The sequence below is a fragment of the Cibotium barometz genome, chromosome 54 (genome assembly GCF_041138505.1).
Source record: "Cibotium barometz isolate CiBa-2024 chromosome 54, ASM4113850v1, whole genome shotgun sequence".
NCBI lineage: Eukaryota > Viridiplantae > Streptophyta > Polypodiopsida > Cyatheales > Cibotiaceae > Cibotium > Cibotium barometz.
This window is the reverse complement of record NC_141099.1, coordinates 17,234,401-17,261,708: the sequence shown is the minus strand read 5'-3', so window position 1 is coordinate 17,261,708 and position 27,308 is coordinate 17,234,401. Positions and strand designations below refer to the sequence as shown.

The 27,308-nt window shown below is 43.5% G+C and overlaps 1 protein-coding gene across 3 annotated transcripts in view; it reads right to left on the bottom strand.

The window, feature by feature from the left end:
- Positions 1-24,901: 24,901 nt before the first annotated feature.
- LOC147607903 (Pseudouridine synthase family protein) overlaps positions 24,902-27,308 on the bottom strand; it is a 108,682-nt gene continuing 106,275 nt past the window's right edge. For all 3 annotated transcript variants that reach the window (XM_086789950.1, XM_086789951.1, XM_086789952.1), the window contains 4 exons: positions 26,379-26,570; positions 25,661-26,064; positions 25,353-25,570; positions 24,902-25,265 (listed from right to left, as the gene is read on the bottom strand). In XM_086789950.1, coding sequence (XP_086646076.1) covers positions 25,465-25,570; positions 25,661-26,064; positions 26,379-26,570 — 702 coding nt within the window. In that variant the 3' untranslated portion in view covers positions 24,902-25,265; positions 25,353-25,464. The remainder of the gene's footprint in view (positions 25,266-25,352; positions 25,571-25,660; positions 26,065-26,378; positions 26,571-27,308) is intronic.

The following is a 27,308-nucleotide window of genomic DNA, read 5'->3' as shown; positions in this document are numbered from 1 at the left end:
TGCACACGTTTCGTAGGTTGACTCAAAGATCTCAATATGTTGGATCGGGTCCCCATTCCCCGAGAACTTTTGTTGTATAAGATTGGAAATGATATGTGGCTTCATCTAGGATGATATGGATTCTAGAGCGGTGCCTAGCTCCCTATCCATTCCTCGAACCATTTTTGTGAACATATTTAGTAGATCAGCCCTTGTGACTGCGTTAAGATCTACTTTTTGATCCACAATTGGTCTTTAAGGAGCTACTCTCTCCCTACCTAGACCTCGTCCTCTTCCTACATTTGTTCTTCTAGGCAATGTGGGTCTATGGCTAGGTCTAGCCAACTCCTCATGGCCTAGCTCATTATTAGCGGCTTCAGCCCGCCTTTATTGGATTAAGAGCTCCATGCCTTGCAAGAATGTGGGATCATCGATCATTTTTTGTATGTCTTCCCTTGTATAGAGAAAATCCTCCCCTTCAACAAATTCCCTAGGTAAGTGGTCCCCTTCATTTTGCGTATCAAAGCCTTCCTCTGTTCTTGGTTCCAGATTTGGGATTGCTCCTTCAGTCATACCCATTCCCATACTATCAGTGGCATGTCTAGGCATTTCTTGTTCTTTGCCAGGTGATTGAAATGGATTTACATTCTCCATTTCCTTTTGTTCAACCCTTGTTCTTTGAGTATCGAGCTCTTGTTTCCTTAAGCTCAATAATCACAATTGTCGCTCTGCCTCAACCGTCTTCAAGTCTATTTCTAATTTTTTTGATGTAGGAAAGAAAACTTGACCCATCCTGGCTGCACTTTCCTTATCTCTCCTAACCTTGGGGGTTGTTCCACTAATCCTCAGAGTGTTAGTGAGCCGAGAACTAGAAGGTTGGGCTGGTAATTTTAGTATTAGACCTTGTCTAGCACTGGTTGACGGGCTAGTGCCTGCACAGGTTTCACAGGTTGACTCAAAGATCTCAATATGTTGGATCGGGTCCCCATTCCCCGAGAACTTTTGTATAAGCTTGGAAATGATATTTGGCTTCATCTAGGATGATATGGATTCTAGAGCGGTGCCTATCTTCCTATCCATTCCTCGGACCATTTTCGCGAACATATTTAGTAGATCAGCCCTTGTGACCGTGCGTTAAGATCTACATTTGGATCCACAATTGGTCTTTAAGGAGCTCTTCTCCCCCTACCTAGACCTCATGGCCTCGCTCATTATTAGCGGCTTCAGCCCGCCTTTGTTGGATTAAGAGCTCCATGCCCTGCAAGAATGTGAGATCATTGATCATTTGTTATATGTCTTATCTTGTATAGAGAAAATCCTCACCTTCAACAAATTCCCTAGGTAAGTGGTCCCCTTCATTTTGCATATCAAAGACTTCCTCTGTTCTTGGCCTTCATCATTAATGGGTTCTAGATTTAGGATTGCTCCTTCAGTCATACCCATTCCCATACTATCAGTAGCATGTCTAGGCATTTCTTGTTCTTTGCCAGGTGATTGAAATGGATTTACATTCTCCATTTCCTTTTGTTCAACCCTTGTTCTTTGAGTATCGAGCTCTTGTTTCCTTAAGCTCAATAATCACAATTGTCGCTCTGCCTCAACGGTCTTCAAGTCTATTTCTATTTCTTTTGATGTAGGAAAGAAAACTTGACCCGTCCTGACCGCACTTTCCTTATCTCTCCTAACCTTGGGGGTTGTTCCACTGATCCTCATAGTGTTAGTCAGCCGAGAAGCAGAAGGTTGGGCTGATAATTTTAGTCTTAGCACTGGTTGACAGGCCAGTGCTTGCAAATTACGCTTCGTCTTCTGTGGGTGCTGGGCTAGAGACCAAAAAATCCCCTGGCTATATCAAAGATTCCACTAGATCTTTTAAGGGAAGATGGTTTTTCTTCCTCTCCAAAAACCAGAGAGTCGTAGCCCTTCTTCCATGGACTCTTCACTACTTGTATCAATGATAGTCAGATTCCTCTAAGCTAAAACACTCAATTGAGTGCTTGCCGAGTGGCCTGAACCAACACTCTATTGATAAGAAGATCTTGGGTGATTAGATGCACTATTGTCAGGAATAAGATCGTCTTCAATGAGTTTACCGGACGTCAAGTGCATGAGAATGCGATTTGACAGGTAAATCACTACTCCAATTAGTTTTTTATAGGTTTATGTCAAACTGAGTTTTTGGGTCGTGAAACTACAGTATGTGGTTCACACCGTGAAATAGGGAATGGTTGACGTCGTGAAACCTAAAATGATTCACATCATGAAGTAACCGAAGGCATAAATCGTTCATGTTGTGAGCTGTTTATTGTACTTTCACGTGTTAAGTAGACACTTCAGATTTTTAGGTCTAAGTTGCCCGTGTCTTTCCATTTTGAGAAATTACCTTATGTACAATTGGCCCTTATTTACACTTGGGCGCCCAGCTAAGGCCTTGGGTGGCCAGTATCTCATAATGTACAACTTTTATAGTGCCTTTGCATAACACTTATTAATTCCTCAAATGAAGAAGCTTATTTGCCAATGCAAAACGGGATTAACACCTCTCAACATACTAGATTCTACAAGCATTTTTGGGATTAAGATTTGTATATAACCACAAGCTTGCAATCAAGTATATGAGAGTTCACTTATAACTAGGCAATTGTATGCCAACACAATCCATGTCAATACAAGATTTTAATGCCGATGGTGAGGCTTGTAAAGGTGATCTCCAAATGGTTGTTTGGCAATATACAACTTCAAGCATTTCCTTGCACAATTCTCAATGCTATAGTCAATCCCTCAATGCCAATTATGTAAACTCAAGATCAAATACATGCACAATTCCATGAAGAACTCATGTCTTTGATCAAATGAATAAGAGAGAATCATGCATTGATGTTCATGAATCTTAATTAAGGCTACAATTGATGAAAAGGATGAACAGAAACCCTATTTTTTTTGAAGAAATGTCCCAATTTTAGCATGAGGGAATGCATATGATCAAAATGCACATAATTCTAAATCTAATGGATTATTAGTGTTGTCTTTCCATATTATGATATTGATGAAGCTCAATCCTCATGAAATTCCCCAAATGTTGATGCCATGTATTTAAAATTTCAAGAATTGATATAGATCAAGCATATCATGCATCAATTAACAAGTAGTGTGACCTCCAAAAGCTGTAAACATAATCTTGAAGAGGATTAATGAAGATTAGTGCATGACTCAATACCAATGTATACATTAATGAGACTTAATGCATACACTTGAGGAGAAAAGGCTTTCATTGAAGTATTAAGGCACAAGTTGAAGCATTAGTCTCACTTGAAGAAGATGAAGTATGGAAACAACTTGGCAAGAAGGAGAATTATTACAAGGAAGAGAATCATTATGGAAGCATGAATCTCATTTGAAGAAAATGTAAGAAACATAGGATAATCCCATTTGAAGAAAATCCAAGAATGGAAGGTAAGGAAACCTCATACTGTGCAAGGTATCTTTGTGTATATACAGATTGTCTGTGTTCAAATCCCTAGCATGACCATTTCTGAAACAAATCTACTCTCTTCTAGAACCCTAGCTATTGTAGACAGCATGGTCCGCATCTAAGTGCACGAGTTTCTACTATTTTTGGTTGCCCAAACCCTATCGAGAATCAGCTCAGTCAACTTGGATCGAAGAAGACACAGATCTTTTAGTTCGACTCTCCATACAAGAACTCGGCTAAGATAAGTTTCTTGCCGTCATTCGGTGACAGCTTTTCCTCTACTCGAGATCTCAAAGATGATGGATCCACCATTACAACTAAAGAAATCTCGTAAATATCAACCTCAACAGGAGGTCACTAGAAGGTGTGGGTACCCTGTCTATCCAAGCCAAGTGTGACGCCAAAGAAAAGACTTGGTAGGAGCCATCATTTGGTCTAAAGCCCAAATTCCATGGGGGGCACTATTGCCTCCAGCCCATAGACTAGCTTGAATGGTTTTTGCCCCATTGAGACTTTATAAGACATGTGGAATGCCTATAGGGCTGCATCTAGCTTTTGGTTCCAATCATCCTTGTTAGCATTTATAATCTTCTTTAGGATTTTGGTCAAAACCTTGTTGGTAGATTTCACCTGGCCATTGCACTGTGGGTAATAGGTTGAGGACTTCTTGTGATTGCTTTGGTAATTTTGATTAACCCTTTCATCACCTTGATCATGAAATGGGTGTCCTAGTCACCGACTATTTCCACAGGCAATCCATGCCTAGAAATAATGTCCTTGAAGAAGAACTTCACCACCTTGATCATGAAATGGGTGTCCTAGAGTCACCGACTATTTCCACTGGCAATCCATGCCTAGAAATAATGTCCTTGAAGAAGAACTTCACCACCTCTTTTGCGGAATCGCTCTTCACAGCTTTTGCTTCCGGCCATTTGGTGATATAATCATTTACCACAATGATGTATTCACACTTGCTGCCTTTTGTGGGTGGCTTGATTGGTCCAACAAAATCCAATCCCCACTTCATAAATGGAAACAGTGACAGTATGGGGGCGAGATGCAACCACATGTAATACATTGTTTACATCAGTGTCATAGTTGAGACCATGTGGGCCAAACAAGCAGAGGTTATCTAGATGAAGAGTCCTCCAAGGCATTGCTCCATTGATCGCCTCGAGGATGTCATATGCCGCTTCAACCTCATCAGGAGCCATTTCATAGTAGTCAGTCCGCCCTGCATTTAAAGCCAAGAAGAGGATATTCAAAAGAAGCAAGCAACAGAGAGGCTTCATTACCACTTAGCCTCATCAAGAGCTATTTCATAGTCTGCCCTACATTTGAAACTAAGAAGAGGATATTCAAAAGAAGCAAGCAACAGAGAGGCTTCATTGCCAGCTTATATGAGAGAGCCATTTCATAGGAGTCAATTTGCTCTGCATTTGAAGGTAAGAAGAGGATATTCAAAAGAAGAAAATAGTAGAGAGGCTTCATTACCAGCTTATATGATATCAAAACCTCTATTGTAATGGCTTGATAATACAAGATTAGACAAAACACATGAGTGTATAAAGGCATGAACACTTCTATTAAGACAGGAGAAGGGGATCACATATATGTAAGTAGAGAGGGATTTGTTTACATACACATGCAAAGAAGATTTTACATGTGTATGCAGAGAGGGTATCACACATATATGTAGAGAGAGGAACACATATATATGAATGAAACAATGATGCAATCATGTAATTCAAACCCTAAGGTTTGAAGATGTGATGTAGGCAAGGTAGCTATGGCCTGCAAGCACTCATAGAGAGAGGGAAAGGCACAGAAAAGCGAGTGAAAAGGACCTCAAATGTGTGAGTCTCAAAGTGTGTAAAGTGTGTGTGTGTGTGTGTGTGGATGTTTATGTGTGTGTGTGAGAGAGAGTATAGGAATTTGTTAATTGTAGTACAGGAAAAGGACTCGAGCCATTTCATGGAGCAGTAAAAAGTAGCCTATTGTGGCGCTTTCCTCTATAGAGGCAGAGTATCGTGCAGTTTGTTATGCTACATGTGAGGTGATATGGTTGTAGAGATTATTGGAGGAGCTTTGCTATCCTCCTATCGAATCTACTCTTCTTTGGTGTGATAATCAAAGTTGCATCGCCATCGCCAAGAACCCTGTGTTTCATGCTCGTACGAAACACATTGAGATACAGTATCACTATGTTCGTGAATGGGTTCTTGCTAGAGATTTGCGTCTGGATTATTGTCCTTCAGTGAAGAATGTTGTAGATTTGTTCACCAAGCTGGTTTCTCAGGCTTCCTTGGCGCCTCATCTTCGGCTTCTCGGAGTATGTTTAGCATCTGGTGCTAAGAGGGCGTGCACTTTCATCCCCAGTTTCTGCCCATATCTGGTGTCCCTTTTGGTTCCTTTTCATGGCCCTTGATTATGGGATGGCCACCCCTTTTTTATATATTTTCCTGGGATTTTTCCCAGCTTGGATGTATTTTCCCTAGTCAACCAACTACATCATGTCCAGTCGGCTCAGTTTATCATGTCTAGTCGGCCAGCCCCTCTTTTCTATAAATATGTGGGCTGGCCTCTCACTTTTTCATCTTGCCTAGTCTTTCTTTTGCTCCCTCGCTTATGAGACACTTTCTGCTTTGGGACTATATCACTTCAGTATATTCATCATAGTTGCTCCATATCTCTCTCTCTCTTGTACTCTCTGCTCAGCACACTCTAGTGCTTATTTGCTTCCGCTTTGTGCACACATTCAATCTAACCTCTCAATATTCAGCTTTCTACTCCTCTTTGATCACTAGTGGGAGGCTTAGCACCATCACATGGGAGGAGCTTGTGCCTATGGTTTTGGACCAGGAAGAGTGTGTTGTTATGAACCCTCCACAGGGCAAAGGTTCTCAGGCCTTGACTGGCCACAACGGTCGAAAGGCCACAACAACAACAACAATAAGGGCAAAGGAAAGTCTTCATTGTAGAAGTCTTCTGAGAAGAAGCCTGACTCAGAGCACGATGACTTGAAGGTCCAGCGAACCTGTAACCATTGTGGCCAAAAGGGTCACTATGGAGGAAGTGTCCCCAGTGGAGTACCGAGAAGAGTGCTGATTCTACTGTAAATACTCTGACTTTCGTGCACTTGGAGATTATGGACACAGATGCTTCATCTTCTTCGTGCAGGGAAGCAATTGGTCTCATCGCCAGGGATACTCGAGAATGGATTCTCGATAGTGGTGCTTCTAGGCACATGACTCCTTCCCGAGAGTTATTATAGGATCTTTGACGGCAGATAGGTTGCATCTTCATTGGTGACAATTCCACTATCTCGATTCACAGTGAGGGCATGATGGAGATTATTTGCGATGGCAAAGGGGGGAAGCATTCCTCCCGTGTTCTTTATGTCTAGCACCTAGTTTTCATCTTTTTTCAGTGCATGAGGTTTGCAAGGCTGGCATTCTTGTGGAGTTTGATAAGCATTTTGTTGCTCTTTTGGGACAAAGCAATAGGCTAGGTTGTTTGGGAAGGCAGAGTGGAGAATGGGATTTACAAACTCTTAGCACTCTCTTCTCTCACAAGCACTCAGCTCAATGATTTGTGGCATTTTCTTTAAGGCCACTTGAATGTGGATGCACTGCAGTAGGCCTTCTAGGACTAGATGGTGGATGGCATGCCAGATGTTGGCAGTAGGCAGGGGAACAATGTAGTTCTTGCATTCATGGGGTAAGCAGCACCTGGAAGCTTTTTTGAAGCAGGCTATTGGGTGGGCTTTGAAACCTTTGGAGTTGGTACACTAACTTGTGTGGACCTATACAGACTGGTTCTTTGTACTTTATGCTACTTATGGATGATTGTAGCAAATTTACATGGGTTTATTTTCCTTCCCAAAAGGACCAAGCCTTTGCTCGGTTTAAGGAGTGGCATGTTATGGTGGAGAAGGAGTCTAGATTGCAGGTAAATACTAAAGACTCTTCGGGGTGACAAAGGAGGGGAGTTTTCTTCTAATGCTTTTGTGTGGTTTTGTGCAAAACATGGCATCAAACAGGAGCTGGCCAATACAGGTTCATCTTCAGAGCATGGAGTTGTTGAGCATAAGCACCGGACTGTGGTGGAGATGGCAAGGACGATGTTGGAGCATCTTGATATTCCTCATCCACTTTGGGGAGTTGTGGCTATGGCTATCCATACCCTCAACCGATCTCCAATGACTTTAGTACCAAAGATGACTCCATATGAGGCTTATTTTAGTAGGAAACCAGATGTTTCCCGTTTTCGTGTGTTTGGGAGTGATGCCTATGTTCACATTCCAAAGAAGCAGAGGGGGAAGCTTGACTCAAAGTCCCAGAAGCTTGTATTTGTGGGATATAACTCTTTTTCCAAAGGCTACAGGTTATACAACCTAGAGCAGAATGAGGTTGTTGTCTCAGCAGGGATGTTGTCTTTGATGAGCATGTTCCAGCTTCCACAGCTGATAAGCCACCACTTCTTGGAGAATCACATGAGTATGAGGGTGATTCCCAGTCTACTGTTCCAGCTAGATAGCCTCACTCAGTTATAGAGGTTGAGCCCAAGGCTAGAGATGAACCCTAGCAGGAGGCTCTGTCAGAGTGCGAGGAAAGCGTGAAACATAGGCACAGAGAGAAAGAAATGAATCTACATAATGATGAAGAAGCAATGATACAAACAGCCCTGTGCAAGGGGTGGTCCCCGTGGATGAGGGCATGATGAATAGCTACTCCCGTGGGAGGACCTGGGCCTAGAAGCCCTTGTCAAGGTGAGTAGTATAAATGAATAAGAGCCTGGCTTTTATAGCCCCCACGAGAGCTGGCCGACTTGCTCTTAAGAAGACTCATGACTAGCTAAAAATAAACATGTGGAAAATGGGTGGCCAACCCCACAACCAAGGGCCCTGAACATGAGGGAAAAATATGGTGCTGCTCGGGATAAATTTGGGCACCCCTGATATGCAACTTGGGCACACTACCAGTAGATAAATAATGCTAACACCCCTCTTAGATCGTAGGAGAGAAATCGGTCCAAGGAGTTGGAAAAAGAAACCTCAAAAGCAAGTCAAGAAGTCAATTTGCTCCCGCCTCTGCCACTTACTCCAAGAAATTGCTCTCGATCCAGAAGTCAAGCAAAATCTAGAAAATGAATCACTAGATGTCCATATCTCCAACCTAATCAGTGTCACACCAGTCCACACAATGTGCTCCCTCTTCAGCCCAAGAAAGGATGTCGTCTGACTCTCTACCTCTAAGAAAAAATCTACTCCTTAGAGAACACAACCAAAATGTCTCCCTGTTGGCACCCCCTCTAGACACCCTAAAGGCCCACAATGTCTATGTCAGTCGTAGTACTCAAGCCTCCAACTCTGAGCTTGTTGAGCACCAATCTCTAGATACAAGGTTTTTGGATCTCCATGTATCCCTCTATCCAAGAACGCCTCTCTGTCCTGCTAACACTCCAAGTGGAAGAAGCATATCTCCAACACTATAGCTGACAATCCTGCTGGCACCTGACCTTTAAAACTTGTATTCATAACTCGCCGTTGCGTGATGGGACTACTACTCACACACCCCTATGAGTCACCCAGTCACATGGTAACACCCCCTGAGCTCTTTGGTGTTAACTATGGCACTGAGCTCAAGAAAGCTTTCTTGCCAAAACCTGACACCCCCAGTTGGCAAGCTCCCAACCAACTAGTCACGTGTCCATGTGGAAACAACCATCCACAACTCATCGTCCCAAAGCACAATTTGATCTAAAACTCATCATCCCAAAGCACAATTGGATCTCAATCATCTACTCCAAACTGCTGCTCCACTGGTACCTATCTGTATCCAATGAACCTGTACACCTGCCATGCATCCTGTACACCTGCCATGCATCCTGTACCCATCTTACAATTGAGCAAGTACCTGTGAACCTCAACAATAGCTCTCGTCACACCAAATGACCTAGCCTGCCTATGCATGAATGCCGATTTCAACCTGTACACCATGCTCCCAAATCAATGCTCATCCTAGGGATGAAGACTCCTGTGCCTGTATCGTGTAATCCAGAAGGCCATCTGCCTAGGGAATAGGAGTGGCTCACCTTGCCAAGTAACCACATCCCCCTCTCAAGGTGAACACCTTGAGAACCTAAAGGAAGCACCTGTACACCAGCAAAACTATGATGAACTGGCGCAAACTCATAGACCCCCTCTGCTACTATCGAGAAAGGACTAACTATCTTCCACGCACCTCGAGGATGTGAATCCAAGTGTGCACCCATGAGTATGAAAACTCTGACAAAGCAAAGATTAGCCAAGCAAGGGCTCAAGGCCATGTGGTAAGGCACCATTCCTGGAAAAGAACACCTGCCTCCAAAAACGCAGATGAGATAATGCAAAAAACATTGTTGTAACCAGTCATCACGAGACAGCACTTGTAACCAACCGACAGCACTTGTACCAAGAAGAAGAGAGGGAAGAGGAAAACATAGCACCTTCAGCACCTCCTCTAGAGAAAAACGTAGCCATGCTGCCCAGCACCTCCTCTGGAGAAAAACATAGCCAAGTTGCCCAGCACCTCCTCTGGAGAAAAAAATGCAGCCATTGATGGCTGCCCTTCACTTGCTCATAAGGGCAGAAAACGCAGTTAATAGGGTACCTCCTTTGGCCGCCCCAAACCTGCAGAAAACGCAGCCATTAGGGGCTGGCCTGTACCTCCTCCATTCACCCTAGATAAGGCCAAAACACTCCCTCCTCCTCTGCAACCAGCAATATCAAAAAAACGTAAAAATCTTTCTCTTAAAAAAAACGCTAGAACACCTTCTATAGAAGAGCCTCAACCTGGTGCTCTGATACCATGTCAGAGTGCACAGTGGAAAGCGTGAGACATAGGCACATAGAGAAAGAAATTAATTGATACAAATAGCCATATGCAAGGGGTGGTCCCCGTAGGTGAGGGCATGATGAACAGCTATTCCCATAAGGGAAGACCCAGGCCTGGAAGCCCCTATCAAGGTGAGTACAAATGAATAAGAGCTTGGATTTTATAGCCCCTACAGGAGTTGGCCAACTTGCTCTTAAGAAGACTGATGACTAGCTAAAAAATAAACATGTGGAAAATGGGTGGCCAACCCTACAACCAAGGGCCCTAAACATGAGGGAAAAATATGGTGCTGCCCGAGATAAATCTGGACACCCCTGATACACAACTTGGGACACACTACCAGGAAATGAATAATGCTAACAGGCTCCCCATTCTATTCGAGTACCAAAGTGGTTGTTAGATACCAGTTGGGAGTCAAGTGTTGCGGAGCTTCCCCTTTGAGTGCACCTTAGAGGATGGACCTTGAAGATCACTGAGAGTTCGTGATAAAAGTCAATCAAAGGAGCTGTTTTACAGGTGAACTATGCTTTGATGTCTCGTATCATTCGAAACAAAGAGCCCACTTTTGTTAAGGAAGCTCTTTCCCAAGAGACTTGGAGGAAAGCCATGCAAGTGGAGCTAGATGCCATAGAGAGGAATAACACTTGGGAGTTGGTTTTGAGGCCATCAAAACGGTCAGTCATTGGTGTCAATTGGGTCTTTAAGACCAAGTATACATCTGATGGGTTGGTGGACAAGCACAAGGCCAGATTTGTGACTAAGGGCTATGCTCAGCGGCCTAGCATTGACTATGAGGATACCTTTGCACCGATGGTGAGAATGACTATGATTCGGATAGTTCTTGCCCTTATCTCTTCTCATTCAGCGGTTGCCGGTGTATCAGATGGATGTCAAATATGTGTTCCTTAATGGTGACTTGCAGAAGGAGGTGTATGTTGAGCAACCTCTAGGCTTTGAGGTTCTTGGATCAAAGGGGATTGTTTATAAGCTACAGAAGGCCTTGTATGGTCTTAAGCAGGCTCCCTGTGCTTGGAATCAAAAGATTGATTCCTTTTTTCAACAACGGACAAGAATTACTGCAAGATACACTTTGCAAACAAGATATCACACGAAATATTTTTCATGTCCCAAGAAGATTAAGATTAGCAAAGAGGACATGCAATGAAGATGTGCAATGTAAGATTGGAGACGTAAGATTGGAGAGTACCATTGCGTCAATGATGTGCTCACCATTAGAGCTTGGGAAAAAAAGCGAGGCAACAATGGTAATATTGTGGTTCCTTACAACGAGTTCAACAATATATTTGTTGATCTACAACGTCTTCAGAAAGTTATGATCTTATTCTATGGATTACCTAATAATTGTAAGTAACTTTTATCTCTTGCAAAGTAGTTGAAAAAGTCTATGAAAAATCAAAGCTTATTTAATTTTGTTTGTCATGCAAGGTGACAAAGTTAGCTTTGTGTTGAAAATGGATGAGTGTGTCAGATTGTGAAAGGAAAGAGGATAGAGCGAATGAGTATCACACTCATGAATGAGGCTATGGCATATGCAAAAAGTCTATGAAAAATCAAAGCTTATTTAATTTTGTTTGTCATGCAAGGTGACAAAGTTAGCTTTGTGTTGAAAATGGATGAGTGTGTCAGATTGTGAAAGGAAAGAGGATAGAGCGAATGAGTATCACACTCATGAATGAGGCTATGGCATATGCAAAAAGTTTAGAGTTATCATCTTTTCTCAGTGAAGACACATTTGAGGGGAATATTGAGATCAACCAAACTCCTGATAGGGAGAGGATTTGCAAGCTAGACCTTCCCTCATATAGTGTCCAATCTGAGAAAGAGATATGGTGGCTTGGGGCATTTGAAGTACCAAAAGAGACACATGACGTTCTCACTTGGATGTTTGATAGGATACCCTGGATTACCATTGTCATCAAAGCATAGATTCAGGGAGAAAAACTTGAGGTAAACAAAAGTCAAGAAAGAAGAGGATGTTTGAGAATCAAGATATTGAGTACGACCCCATGGACGATGTTGCTGGCAACTAAGTTGGAGGTGTCTTGTCTGCCAAGATGCTAGCTGTGCCAAACAGGCATTTGAGAGACCCAGAATGGAATCCTATAATTTCATTTGACTTGAAGAATGTCCACTTCTGTACACTGCATGCATTCATGCATGTGTTTGATCGTTTGCTCAAGTATCACATAGATTATGCATTTACCATACACGGCAAAGAATGACAAGAAGAAGCTCTTCATAAAGTAGAGCAACTACTCAACTCAATTGGGTGCCATGGTGGCAATGTGTAGATTACTGTTAACAAAAAGACCTCTGGCATGAATCATGAGGTTGCACAACAAGTGTCCATGAGTGGAAATAAAGCAAGACGTTTTTTGGAGAGGACAGAGATTGCCAAGGACTCAACCAAGCCTTGAAACTTGTAGAAGGATTTATGCAAATATACAACATTTGACTGCACCAATTCAAGCCTTGTAATTCTACGTGAGAAGGTTTGGTCAGACTTCAATAAGATGGTGAAACTTTTGACCAAAAGTAGGACAACCATAAAGGAGCAACAAAAATTTCAAGACGAGCTTTCTAATTTTACGAAGTCCATGGTTGATACATGGGGTGAAACTAACATTACGCACTACATGATGGTAAACACATTTACTCCTTCCTACTGAATATTAAGAAACGAGTATGAATAACTACTGACTCTCTTAATTTTTTTGCAGCACATTCTTTATGCTCATGGTGCATACTTCATGAATGAGTATGGTTCTTTGGACATGTGAAGCACACAAGGAATGGAGAAATCTCACTATCAAGCTAGAGGAGTATATTTTAAAAACACCCGGCATGGAGGAGGGAAGACTCGTACAAATTACCTCAAAGAGATGTTTAATTGATTTTACAGATACACTTTTGGATGAAAATTATCCATGAAAAGGACACGTATGAGTAATCTAGCAAGGACAGCACGAAATAATGTCAAACAGAGAAGATCACTAAAGTGGAAAGCTGGCACAGGTTCAGCACGTCATGCAACATGGAGATCTTCAAGAAGACGCATAGAAAGAATTTGGAGTAGAAACAACACTTTGAAATTGAAAGTATTTGGAATAAAGTTGTAAACATTTTTTACTTAGAAAGTATACTTTTAGAAGAAAGTTGTAAAGCTTTTTTATTTATAAATAAAAAATAATTGCACCATTCTATTATATAGATTTACAGTGAAAATATTTACAACGAAAAGAGCTAATTGCTCTTGAGTCTCTTCTCTTCTTGCTCCCTCTCTTCGGTAGGCATTTTTCCTCTATAACACAAAAACCTCTTACGACTATAGCCCTTGAGTGACTTTACATCCTCCACTCCTGTACCTAGGACATAGCTTGAATAACCTAGAAAATAACCTACTCGTCGAGAATGCCAAAAACCAGGGCCTTATCCAAAGATACGGATGGCAGCACACTTCTCTATAAGCATGACTTTATGTATATTAAGGTATAAATGCATACCCTATATACCTAGATAGGGCTTTCAGTGTAAGGAGTGGAATCTCTGCATCCTTGGAGTACTTGCTATGATATATAATAAATATATTTTTGTCGATAAAAGAGACGTAGTGTGCAAGAGCGGCATCTTGTCCCTACTCTTACACGACCAGCACCACCTCATCCAAGAAATCCATCGACGTCGTCAAGCTCTATCTGCATTGACAAAGAACCAGGAGGGAACAAACTAAAGTAAGAAATAATTCAAACATAGTGAAGCAATAAGAATTAAACCAGACAAACTAAAGAAATAATTAATTCAGGTAACAGAAGCAATAATTTACCTTTTGGTTCTCATCCTCCCCCAACTTCGCTGCATCCCAAAGGTTGATGGAGCCCTCTTTATTTTCTTGGTCAAGTTCGGGAATAGGTTCCTTACCAAACTCAAAAATGCCCATATCTTGCTGAAGGGCTTGAAATTCTTCCTCTGAAGAAGAAAGAGAAGCTTCATTCTCCTTGGATTTTTTAAAGCACAAGGACATGCTTCTGGGGCCTCTAAGAAGTTTTCTGTCACTTCTGTGTCGAATGCGAGAAACTCATCCTTATGCTCATTCTGTACATCGAGAACACCGGACGTAGCTTCACAACCGTCTGCTATTATAGCAAGACAGTAATCCTCCCTAAAATTGTAGAGTTTTTGAATGTGGGAGAGGAGGAGGTAATACTTCCCATTAATTAGGAAGGACGGTAGCCCAGGCATGACAAAATTGGACGTCAATCGCTCCCCATGGACGGATGACGTTCCTTCATCAATGATAGTGGAGACCTTAAACTCTGCCACATCAAAATTTATGCTGAGAAGTTCCTCCTCCTTCTCGGACACAAGGTCTAGGACCTCTTCTTCTGCAGACTGAGCACTTGAAATAAACGACTGTTCTGATTTATCAGTCCTTCCTTTAAGCTCCTCTTTTGTGTAATCCTCCTTACTAGCATAAAGAAAGAGATAGGCAACAAACCCAAAATGATATTCTAGCAACCTGCATTTCCTGCCATGCACTGGGCACATGTCAACACAAATCTTGATACGTTGATCATCTAAGTAAGTGTCCCACCTCTTCGACATGCCTGAATTCTGAGACGAGGTGACTGTGAGGCTTGACATGTGGACATATGTAATGGACCCATAAGAGATGGTCCCTCTGTTGACCAAGGTGCAATAGTCTATCCACTCTCCCTCCAGCGATGTCCTTGCCATGTCCTTGATAATCTCCTCCAGACTGAAAGGAATGTTGAACATAGGCTCTACATGGCAAAGGGATTTCTCTTGCCCAGCCCTCCTCAGCAGATCAAAGAGATGCTCTGTGGTGCTAGGCTCGTCCTTAATCTCCTCCAGCAATAAATCATCCACATCATCTGCAGCATTGTACAAGTGAGAACCCTTAACCTCCATTACTTCTCTGATCCGGATGGAATCCGTTCACCGTGCGATAAGGGAAAAGCAACGACGTACGAATGCACCTATTGCACCGTGGACGGTACAACCGTGGAAAAAGCTGACTCGCACCGTGGATGGTATGGAACGCGAGAGAATTTCGAGCGCAAAGAAAAGCAGAAAAAAAACTCGCACCATCTTTATATAGGTCAAATAATAGGGCTAACGTCACATGATTGAGGATCAAACGCCACATGTCGAAGGGCTTACGTCATCGTCGATTCACGAATTGCCACCACGTGTAGGGCTGACGTAGCCAACGCATGATTGCGTTTTGCTCTATAAAAAGGAGGAATATTTTCTTTTCCACGCTTTTTACTCCACGATTTTTTTCACAATTTTTTCCAATTGCGTTTCTCCACACTTTGCTCGTGCAGCTCGCTGAATCCATCCATCCCAGTCCTTGTTTCAAGCACCTGTAAGTTTTTCTCTCTCTTTCCCTTTTCTTTCGTTGATTTCATTCACGATGTGATGTGACAGTTCTCCATGTTTTCGAATCGATATATCAGGTGAATTTTATTGATAAGTTCTCTCTTCCCCTTTTCTTTCGCTAATTTCATTCACGGTGCGATATGGCTATTCTCCATGTGAAATTGAATCGACATATCGCTCCGTGGACATTTGGGTGAATTTTATTGATAAGAGATTTCATTCATGGTACGATATATCTATTCTCCATGTTTTCTAATTGAAATATCACTCCGTCGACGGTTTTGAAAAGTTCTTGTTTCGTTCACCATCCGAAAAGAACGTTGGTCCACATTTGGATTCCCCTTATCGCGCGGTGGATGGTGGTCATGTGACTTGGCTAATTACTCTGGCTTCTCTTTTCTAGTGCTATAATGGCGTGCACAAAACAGACTGTCAGGAGAGTTTCAATGCTAGAGTCAGATCCAGCGCCCGATCCAGCGTGGAATCCAGTTTCCGTTCCAGATATTCCGGAGAAAATTCCAAAGGCCGTCTTAAGTGAACCTATGCTTCTTGATGTCAAACCCAGCACCAGCAGGAACATTTCAAAGACCAGGGTCACTTTATAGAGGCAAAGAAAAATGTTTATGGAGATAAGGAAGGCACAAGCGGCTGTCAATCTCCTCATCCCTAAAGCTTCTTTCTTGAGGAGTGTCAGATCCATAAGTGACAGAATAAAGTGGAAAGGTTACTTTAAATGGCAGAGTAGCACCCTCGCATGTCTTCATCAAGAGTCATGCAAGGACTTCCTTATAGACTTATTAAATGATAGTAATATTTGTGCTGCCCATGCTAGGAGGGTCACACTAATGGACAAGGACAAGACATTAGTAAGCACAGTTAGGTATAGGTATGATAAGTTCATGCGACCTCTACCATTCACGGATAGGAAGGCAGCAAAAATCCTCTCCATTCCTTTTTCTTTGAAGAGAAACAGAGCTTCTGACAAGGTGGTTATTGAAGAGATGACAACACCAGGTCCACAAGGACTTAAGAGGCTTGTAAAGGGAGCGGCTCTGAAGGGAAAGAAGACATTATTAGAAGAGAATGTCGATAGGGATGATTTGGCAGAAAACCTTCTAAAGTTGGAGGGAGAGAATAATGACAGACTTAAGGCGGTGCTTGGTCAAATTATATGCAACGTCTTGTACATCGCCAAGTAGGAGTACCTCCATATCGCTCCAACAGATGTTTATATGCTCATTGAAAAGAATAGAGAGATCAATAATAGTATTGTTTAAGGTGTGTACTCTTCGCCTTTTTTTGAATGCTTTCTTATTTTGATTTCGATTTTTCCTTTCCTAATGTTTTTAATTCAATCTGCAGGTAGGGTACTGTTGAAAGAGCTTTTGCCAGACCAGGCAAAGTAAGTATATATTTGTGATCCTTTGGTATCAACTATCTTGATTGACCCGTCTCGAGGTCTGAAGAGGACCTTGCTCCTTATTTCCAAGGAGTTAGTCCGGGTACTTGCTTTGTTGTGCTGCCATATATAGAGAAGTATATATTTTCTTTGGATTTCAAGCTGTTGATGGAATTTAAGTTATTAGTTGCTTGTGGTAGGTTTCTTATATTTTTTGTTTACTTTCTCAATTTCAGAGGGCACTGGTCTGCTTGTTTAATAAATGTGGTGAAATGCCAGAAATTTTTTATGAATAGCCTTCTCGAAATGCACGGACAGTCTAAATTGTAAGTCATTATACTTTATATCGTTTCCTTCTTGCTTCCTAATTGTTGATTGTAAGTCATTCTTTATATCGTTGACTGTAGGACATGTAAGAGGGAGGTTGCATTGATTGAAACTCTATGTCCTGAATTAAAAAAAGATAGAGTGAAAATTTCTCAACCAACCCGTTTCTATGCAAAAGGATTCGCACTCTTGTGGCGGGCACGTAGTCGCAAATTTCTGAAAGTTCCTCCTTTCCAAGTACACTAATTTTGACAGCTATGTAAGTTTCTTGTGTCACTGTAATATAATTTCTCTATGTTCATTTCATGAGAGATCCCGTATTATTCTAATCAACTTTTATGTTGTTTTGTAGTTTGTTTGCTTAGACGAGTTCTGGCTGTGGAGTGTGCGGGCAAAGGCAATAAACATTATCCTCAATAATGCAGTTACGCCTGATGACCATGACTTGCCACTTCCACCAGTTTACTGGCACTAGCGTATCAAAGAAGAGAAAAAAGATGCCGTTTCATTCCCCTATTAAGCATTTCAGCTTTAATTAAACAAGGAGTCCCTGAGAAGGAAAGCAAGGGTAAGGCGACGAAGAGGAAGCTTCCATTTACAGGCAAGGGCAAGGACAAGGCAGGCAAGGTGCCAACAAAGGAGACAAAGGAGGAGGCCAATGTGCCAAAGGCTGAGTCAAAGGAGGAGGCCAAGGCTGAGGCTACAGAGCTTGAAATCGCTTAGAGGTATTTTGTATATGTCCAGAGACAACGTTCTAAAGATTTTACATTTTTATTGAGCTCGACTCATATTTGTATATACATTCTATATTTTTATTGAGCCCTACTCATTATTGTATTTTATGAGTATTGTGCTTTGCTATAATAAAATAGATTGTTGAGAATTTTTATTCTCATAACGTATCTTTGGTTAAAACTGAATTTTAAAGACGTTTGCTTTAAAATCGTTGAGTACTTTGTAGAGTAGACATGTGTCCATGTAGAAATTTTTCATCACATTAGTCATTGCTAAGATACAACAGTTCTGTACAAGTCTTACAATGACTTCTATTGGGCCTAAGTCCCTCGATACAAGACCTTTCTAATTCTGCACGACAGATTTTTCCTCCGTCTTCTTCTCTGGGTTGTTCATCTGAAGAATTCTTTGATGCACCTCTTTGGCTTCATCTATCAGTTTGTCTACATCTTCAAGGTCTTTCTTGAAGCTTTTAGATATCTAGATAGGTTGATCATCTGTATCCCCAACACAAGAATAGGAGTCATCATCACAAGAAACAACTAAAATAGTTGGCCTAACAACCCTACTAGGAACAATCCTCTCATTAGAAGAATTTGCATCCATGGGCGGCTTTTGTATAAAGCTTATAAGTTGTAAGATATTATGTTCTCAATTCCCTTAATGGACTAGTCTTTATATACTGTTTTGGATGGACTCCGAAACCATTGACATAAAAAAACCATGTGCTGTAAATCTGTGTGCCACTAAACCATTTTGGAATAGGAATCCTAGTACCTACACTGAGCTTACCATTATTGTGTACATACAATACAGCTTTAGAGTAAATTTGTTGAGTTATAACTTTAATAGAAAAATCTAAATTCATAGATGTTACAATACAAAAATTCATTGCTCAGTACACTTTTTTTGAGGACAAGGACTTTACAAAATTAACATACTTGAAGTAGCTTCAAAATTCACAAAATTCAAAATCCCCATTAATTGAACGATATACCATTAACATCCCAATCGGGATCTACCAAGGTCTTTGGCTTTAGTCGTTTTCGAATCTTCCTATTGTTCACCTTGAATTGTGCTCTGCTAATATCCTCACCTCCCACGATATTGAGGAGCTCTCTAATATTTTAGGAGGCTCCAATGTCTACTTGCACCTACAACTTCCACTGCACCACTGGGCAACCGAACGCATATATCGAGAGGCAAAACAACTTGTTCATCTGTTTGCATTGGAACCCAACAACTATTCTTTTTCATCCACCGCTCATAATAGAAGCGTATGTGTAGTGTGGCACGAGCTTTGAGATACCGAAATGAGACACTAGATTCAACTATATTGCACTTGAATGTGTCATTCTTATGGTTCCCTTCTACAGTCCTCCACTGGTCTCCAAGCAAGGCTACCATGTCATCACCTAATATCTTCTTGCACACAAACATGGTAGGTGTTTGTGAGAAACAAAATTGATTGAAGATCATGGCAAAAAGATGTATTGGGCATATCCAACTAAGACTCACAGATCGAGAGGGCTTTGTAAACTTCAAAGACCCTTGTATATCACAAAGCATCTTTGATTTCATGGCCATTACAGTCCAAGCATCTGGAATTGACCATTCTAGGTGGAGATCTGATTATCTGTAGCTTACCAAACCCACCATCCTGCTTTGGCACCAAATAAGAGTGCCGATAAAAGAAGACCTTTTCCTTAAGAAGTTCTGCACTTGTTTTACAAGAAAACATTGCCTGACCAATGTCTGCATGCAATGCTTGAAGTGTTCCGGTAAGGCTTTCCAATGACTACTCCTCTACCATGTTTGAAGAAAAAATATCTACAAACAATAAATAAGTTAACTTAGATTGAAACATCTCTGTTAGAAAATCTCACATGCCTCTTTCTACCCCTGCGATACTTACAATTGTATGGAAATCGAGTTTGTTGGGCGAAGATGGATATCTCGTGCTGTGTAAACATGTTGTACCGTGGCCACTAGTTTTCCATTTCTTGCCTTCTTGAAGCCTTGTAAACGACCTTTCCTATGGTGCTCCAGTACATTTCCTCGTCGAACTCGGTGAGGCCCGATTGCAACAGGCTGTAGATAAGCCCAAGCGCTCTTACGAAATGCCTCTCCCACCCAAGCACCATCATCGTCCTTCTTGTTGTGCAAAGATATCTCCTCAATCTCGTCTTTTGGTCTTCTTGGTGCGGCCATATCTTCTTGGAAGCTAGAGTAGAAAGGTTAGGTTTAGAGTAAAAAGGAAACAGATGTGCAGACTAGGGTTTTATGGGAGCCTTGAAGATAAAAGAGATGGAGCTCCCAGAAGGGAGGGAGATAAAGTTTAGGGTTTTGGGCTTTGATGGTTTCGTTAGGGTTGGACAAATGAGATAGAGATAGAAAAGAAAGGGAGGAAGAGTTTAATTTGGACGTTCAAGAGGAAAGCGGACTTGAAAAATGAAATTTTTGATTACAGTTTTGGGGGGATCTCGAAAATTTCAAAATTTTAAGGATTTTTTAAGCCACGAAAATGGTGGGACCATACCTACCCTAAACCCCCTACTTTTTTAAAGGGACAAGTGTAATTATTAGTACTGAAAGCCTAGTCTCCCTCCCAATGACCTAGACTCCCTCCCTATATTTAAAGGAGAACAAATGTGCACAATCCTCTATTCCTATTGGTCCGTTACTAATTACTTTCATCAGTAAAAGGCCCAAAATATATCCAAATGCCCTCTAATGACTCTGATCCTGAACAAAACCAGTTTGAGTGTCACGGATCAAGTATAGGATGAAAGGCTAAAGTCGCCTGCTCTGCTGATGGCCTTGGCCAAAATCTTGTAGGCCGTCCCTAGAAGAGTGATGGGTCTCCACTGTCGGATCTCCAATCTATCACCACCCTCCTTGGGAATCAAATGTATCAAACCTTCTATGAGCCTCTCTGGCATGGCACCTGTGAGCATAATCTCATTGAAGGCAACGCAAAGGCCACCTTCCATGAGGTTCCAATGGCGAAGAAAGAGAGAAGCAGGAAGCCCATCCACCCCCGGGCACTTGCCCCTAGGTAATGCCTTCACCACCTCCGCCAGCTCCTCTGCAATGAAAGGAGTCAATAAGAAAGACTAAAGAGAGGGGAGAACCACCTCTCTCGTGTGTCTCCAAACTCTCGCACGCATCCATCACCTGGGGGGATAATGGGACACCACTGAGAAGAGATCGGAAGAAATCCGTGGCGATGGTTCTCACCTGCGGGGAATCGGAAACAATAACTCCATCCTGGCCACGTAGCCTACGAATATCGTCTCTCCTCTCTCGTGTGTCTCCAAACTCTCTCGCACGCATCCATCACCTGGGGGGATAATGGGACACCATTGAGAAGAGATCGGAAGAAATCCGTGGCGATGGTTCTCACCTGCAGGGGATCGGAAACAATAACTCCATCCTGGCCACGTAGCCTATGAATACCGTCTCTCCTCTTGTGAGGGCCGACTATTTCAAAAAAGTCTCCAGTAACTCTGTCACCGGCCTGAGTCTAGAATGAGGCCCTGGCATGGTATCTATACTCCACCCTCCTCTCCTCAATGGACCGAACCTCTGTGCAAGCAACAGCAATCTGACTCTCAATCCATGGGCTATCCGGGGAACTCTCATGAAGACGTTGTAAAGAGGCTAGGCCCCTTCTCGAACTCCTCTCCTGCTCTCGAAATCTCTCCAATCTACTCTGGGCTGCCTCCTGCAAGAAAATACTGACCTCCCCAAGGCCCTCATCCAAAGTGCATGCCGTAGATCCTGAGGAAAAGTCTAGACCCGCCCATATCTGCTCAATCCGGCTACAAATCTCAGGTTCTGAATGAGGCTGTCTGGAATCCTGGAGCTCACATGTTTGTCATGCCTCCATGGGTCCTCAAGGGATAGAATAACTGGGGCATGCTCTGAAAATGTAGTGCCTACCAGAATACAACCATGCCTCCAGGGTTGCAAGCACACTCGTCAACATAAGACCTGTCTAGCCGAGAGAGGTTGGGGCTAGTGCTCTGCCTATCCGATTGAGAAAAGCTAAGACTCACAGGGCTGCGCCCAAACTCTAGAATATGCCAAGGGTCATGTCCCCTAAGAATTAGTATTATCTCCTCCCATGCAGAGTACTCCACCCCGGAGACAGTCGTCGTGCCACCTCCAAGTCTATCCTTTGCTGCCTCTATCATGTTGAAGTCACCGCCCATGCACCAAAAATCAGCCTGGGGTAGGGCCTGTCGGACAGTGCTCCAAAAGATGGCTCTACCTACAACCGCATTCGGGGCATAAATGTTGAGGAAGCCAATGCTGTCCTCTCTAATTAGAATGGTAACCCACTGAGCACCTCCTGGAACTATGACTCTTGATCCTGTCACAGACGGCATAAGCTGCTCACTAACACAGAGACATTCCTCCCTGCGTCCCTGAAGGGCCGAAGGATGGAGACCAAAAAGTATGACTCCTGCTTGGTAGAATCTTCCTACAGCGGCGGGTACGCCCCTCAGTAAGATGGTGCTCCTAAAGGAAAAGAATGTCGATAGATCTCCCCACCATAGCATGATGCAACTCTCCTCTTAGGACACCTCATCTTTGAAAGCATTGAGGCCCCCCTAAGCCCTGAATGTTCCATGAGACAATTCTCATATCAATCTTTGTGTGAGGCGTAACTACACGAACCGCCCTCCACTCGAAGAGTCTCGAGCGCGGGCTTAGACGAGGAATATTCACAATCTGTCTTGGTGCGGAGTCACACCAAGTGGGCATGGATCTTGCCCTCCATGTACTGCCACTCTGTCCGAGCACGAGAGTATGCATACTTTGTGCTCCATCGATCACAATGGAGGTATCTGTAAGAAGGGTGGAGAGGTACTACGCGAGAGGTATTCATGAACACAAAAAGCAACACCTCCAGGCTGGAGGTCACCATCTCCCCTCCCTGGTCTCTGTGGGCTGATCCACCAAGCTCTATCCTAGCCAAAGGCTATAGATGAGTAAGAACATCTGTGATTCGGAGATCCTGCAGATGATGCGATACCTCAATTACTTGATCATGTATGGTAGCGGCCACCGACTCTGGATCCCACTGACCCGGGGGCTGCGCTCAAGGGAAAAGAGAAGATCATCGTGCCATTCTCTGGCGTAGAGGGTTTGGAGTGGTGGAAGACCAAACATACCAGAATAGGGGCTATGGTCTCCTCGAACCTATCTGTCCTTTCCATCGGAAGACACCGGAAGAAACTATAATCCACAGGTTGCTCCAAGATCCTAGGGGGGCCGCCAAGGACTCAGGTGAGAGGTGAGGCCACAAAGGTCATCTCCACCGACTCTGAGAAACGATGAATCAGGTGGTGAACGGTACTCGCCATCTGTCTCCTCTCCGGGTTAGGGGCTACAAGGGGCAAACAGGAACGCTCTGGAGAGGCGGAGGGATCGTAGGCACGGAGAAAGAGGAAGGGGCAAAGTCGGAGGTGAGGGTGGGGGAGGGGGTGGGGGGCGGAGGGGGAGGGGGAGGGGGAGGGGGAGGGGGAGGGGGAGTGGGAAGGCGGAGAGGCTAGAGAGGGATGCTGCTGAGAGGTATCCATTGGAGAGGAAGGTTGTTGGGGAAGGCTCAACGAGGCGAGGGTGGGGTCAACCTGCCCCACTGGGCACTAAAGGCCAGAGGAGAAGTCGCGACGAGGAAGCAGCCGCCACCTCGAGGGGGGCGGGGGGACCCTCTTTGTGACTGGAGGGGGCCTGCCATCTGCGGGGGGTGCTATGATAAGTGCTCGAAACAGTTCTCTGACACAACCAAATCCTCTCACATGTTGCCAGCCTGGCGCGCACGACGACGACGACGCTCAGCTCTAGTGCTCGGTCGGCGACTGGGACGGGGGCCAACCATATGCCACTCTCCGGTTGATGGGTCATCCATGGTCGGAACCTAGTGCTCTGCGGCCTAGGAAACCTGCTCCTCCCTCGGCCCCTTGATGAGGATCTCAGTGGGAAGTAGGAGGGGGAACCACCAGGGACGATCGCCTAGTCTGACACCAAGGGCAGACTTTGGCTAGATGACCCATCTGTCTGCAAATAAAGCATTGGCCTGGAAGGCCTGAATACTCCACTCGCTGCATAATGGGATAGACTGGGAATAGATATCATGTGAGGGACAGAATCCGACAAGGCAATACAAATGCGGAGAGATGGAATCCCCGCTGCTTGTGCGAGGGCCGAGGCAACAGTTGCGGGGGAGGGGAGGGGGGGGGGATTCCATCACTCTCCCAATGGCACCACCAATCATTGGGAGAAGAGAATCTTGGATAGCAGAGAGGGATCGCAAGGCTGAGGCATGACAAGCTAGCAGGGATGAGCCCTTTGCAGGGGGGGGGGATTCCATCACTCTCCCAATGGCACCACCAATCACTGGAAGAAGAGAATCTTGGATAGCAGAGAGAGGGATCGCAAGCCTGAGGCATGACAAGCTAGCAGGGATGAGCAACCACGTGTGTATATATATATATATATATATATATAGAGAGAGAGAGAGAGAGAGAGAGAGAGAGAGAGAGATATTCTCCCAACTAACTCGTATGCCTCCCTGTTGGTTTCGAGTTGCTTCTTAGCTCAGTGTGCACATGAGTGATGAGCAAATCACTTTTTTCTGTACAACTTATTCATGTACAAGATACAAGGCTAATCTAGCTCTTGCTAAAACCTTTATTTTGCTTGTCAACTGTGTAATGGCTCTTGCATCAAATGCTTTCTGCTTTGAGGCATGATTACATTAAGGTCAAATCCCACGTACACACGGTCTTTCAATATCTTCACTCTTTGCACCAGCACCCTATATAAACAGGATCCTAAAAGCATCAATTGCCATAAACTCAAAATAATCTTGGGGAACCCTTTGCCAAGAATTATGGCAACCTTCCTTCACAGCTAGACATGGCAAGGGTGTCCATGTGAATTGTATTTTCCATAACCATCAATGATACTTCTACAGCTAGATCCAAAAGCTTCGGCCCACCAAAAACTCCATTAGGGGACAGGTCGCCTGGAAGCACCAGAACTGAAAGCCAGGAAAGTAGTATAAGCTCCCACCTTCTGTTAAATAAATTAGATGAAAATATTGGACTCATGCATCAAAATAGCTTGCCTTTGATTAGAAGAAAAACCTTTAACCAACTTCCCTTGCTTGCATTCACCAAGTCAGCAGGACACTCTGATAGCACCACCACATTGCACAGCCAGCATCAAGAGGTATTGTGTTACAAAGGTACCATTGCCCAGCTTGGAAGTGGGCATTCATACTTCCATCCATGACTGGAGTAGCTCTTGCAATGTAGCCATAACCCATGCTCCTCGCCTTCATATCTGCAAGATTTACCAATAAAATTTTTGAAAAAAGAAAAAAGAAAAAAGATCATTGACTTGGTATCAGGAGAAACGCAAGAAAGACGATACCCCAGAGGCGTCAGATTTGGGCAGTGAGTGCACATTGGATCCACCACAAACTTTACACCATGGCCAGGAGTGAGTGCATTCTCTGAAGTCAGCCCTGCCTCCTCTTTATCTTCAAGCTTGTCATTCAAAGACGACCCGTCCCCATGCAAGGCAAGCTGGCTTGCAATGTCCTGCGAGCTGCCAATGCTGTCTTCACCAATCCTCCTCCGCTTAGCAGTCAATGTCACCAATGTGGTATCAGGTGTTGAATCCTCACAAGTGAAAGTGTCATTACTGGGAATGGCCTCCGTTCTGGCTGCTCGTTCAGCATTGGTCCCCATCTCAGTGCGTTTAGGAGGGTTTTGAGTTGTATACAAGACATCATTGGCAATGGGATGACCCAAATATTGCAGGTGTACACGAATCTACATTATCAAATAAGCAAACTCCAACAATTAGGAAACCACGGTGCTTTGTGTCTTTTAGATATACTGACATGATCTTACAAGCATCCACACATGCACAGCTTATGCTTAGCCTTGCCCACCTGCATCCAGCTCAACCATGCATGTGCATGCACATGTACATGTGCATACACCATGTGTGCATGTGTCTGTGTGCATGCACATGAATGTGGAAGGTCACATATGGACACAAATACCACAAATGATCTCCACGCTCATTCAGAAATAAGTAAAGAAGTAAACCTTAAAGACAACTGAAAGCCATGACAACTCACCTGGTGAGTGCGGCCTGTCAAAGGCATACATTCAACAATGCTATGAACTCCATCAGTATAAATCCTTCTAAACCTTGTACAAGCGTCTTTGCCTATGCAAATTTGTGCTGGGGTCTTATCCTTATGCTGGCACAATGCCTCACCTTCTGGGCATCTCTCAAGGGTCTTTCTTTCTACTTCATCCACTGCCTCCTGCATGCATACAAAACCAGACTCATCCATCATAGTTTCCAACAATTAAACCTTGATTAAGCTTTTGATCCAATTAGAAATTTTTTCTGAAAAAGAATCCTTCCATGCATTAAATAGAATGGATAACACCTCTGTTGAGCTGTTAAAAAATGAGAAGGGGGAGTACTCTCTCCATAGCTGGCCACTAAAGGGGGAGACTACATGTCAAGAGGTGGGCAGAAGAGCCACATTGAGACCTGTAGCACCACCTAATCCCGATTCTGCCTCCAGACAAGAAGGCCCGGAGGTTTCCTTGAAGGCATTCCCAGTGGCCTGTCCAAACTGCAACAGCAGCAAATGCCACAAGCATAGCCTCCATGCAGCAGGACCACCAGACACTCCAAGCCATGAGGCTACTGATCATTTCTCACCAGACACTCCCAGTGGCCTCTGTCCAAACTCCAACAGCAGCAAACGCCACAAGCATAGTCTCCATGCAGCAGGCCCACCAGACACTCCAAGCCATGAGGCTACCGATCAGTGCTATCAGTTCATATATATGCGCGAGTAGCAAAACCATCACATTCACCTGCATTCCTCAACGAACAGAACCTACCGAGCATCTCTCTGCAGGACAGGCTGGTCAAGGAGATCTTAGCCAGTGTGCAGGCCGTGATTTGACGTCTTCATTCTCATCCACATCTTGTACTTGAATTTCAGTTGTATAACTTCTTTCTTGTACATAATCCAGATCAGTAG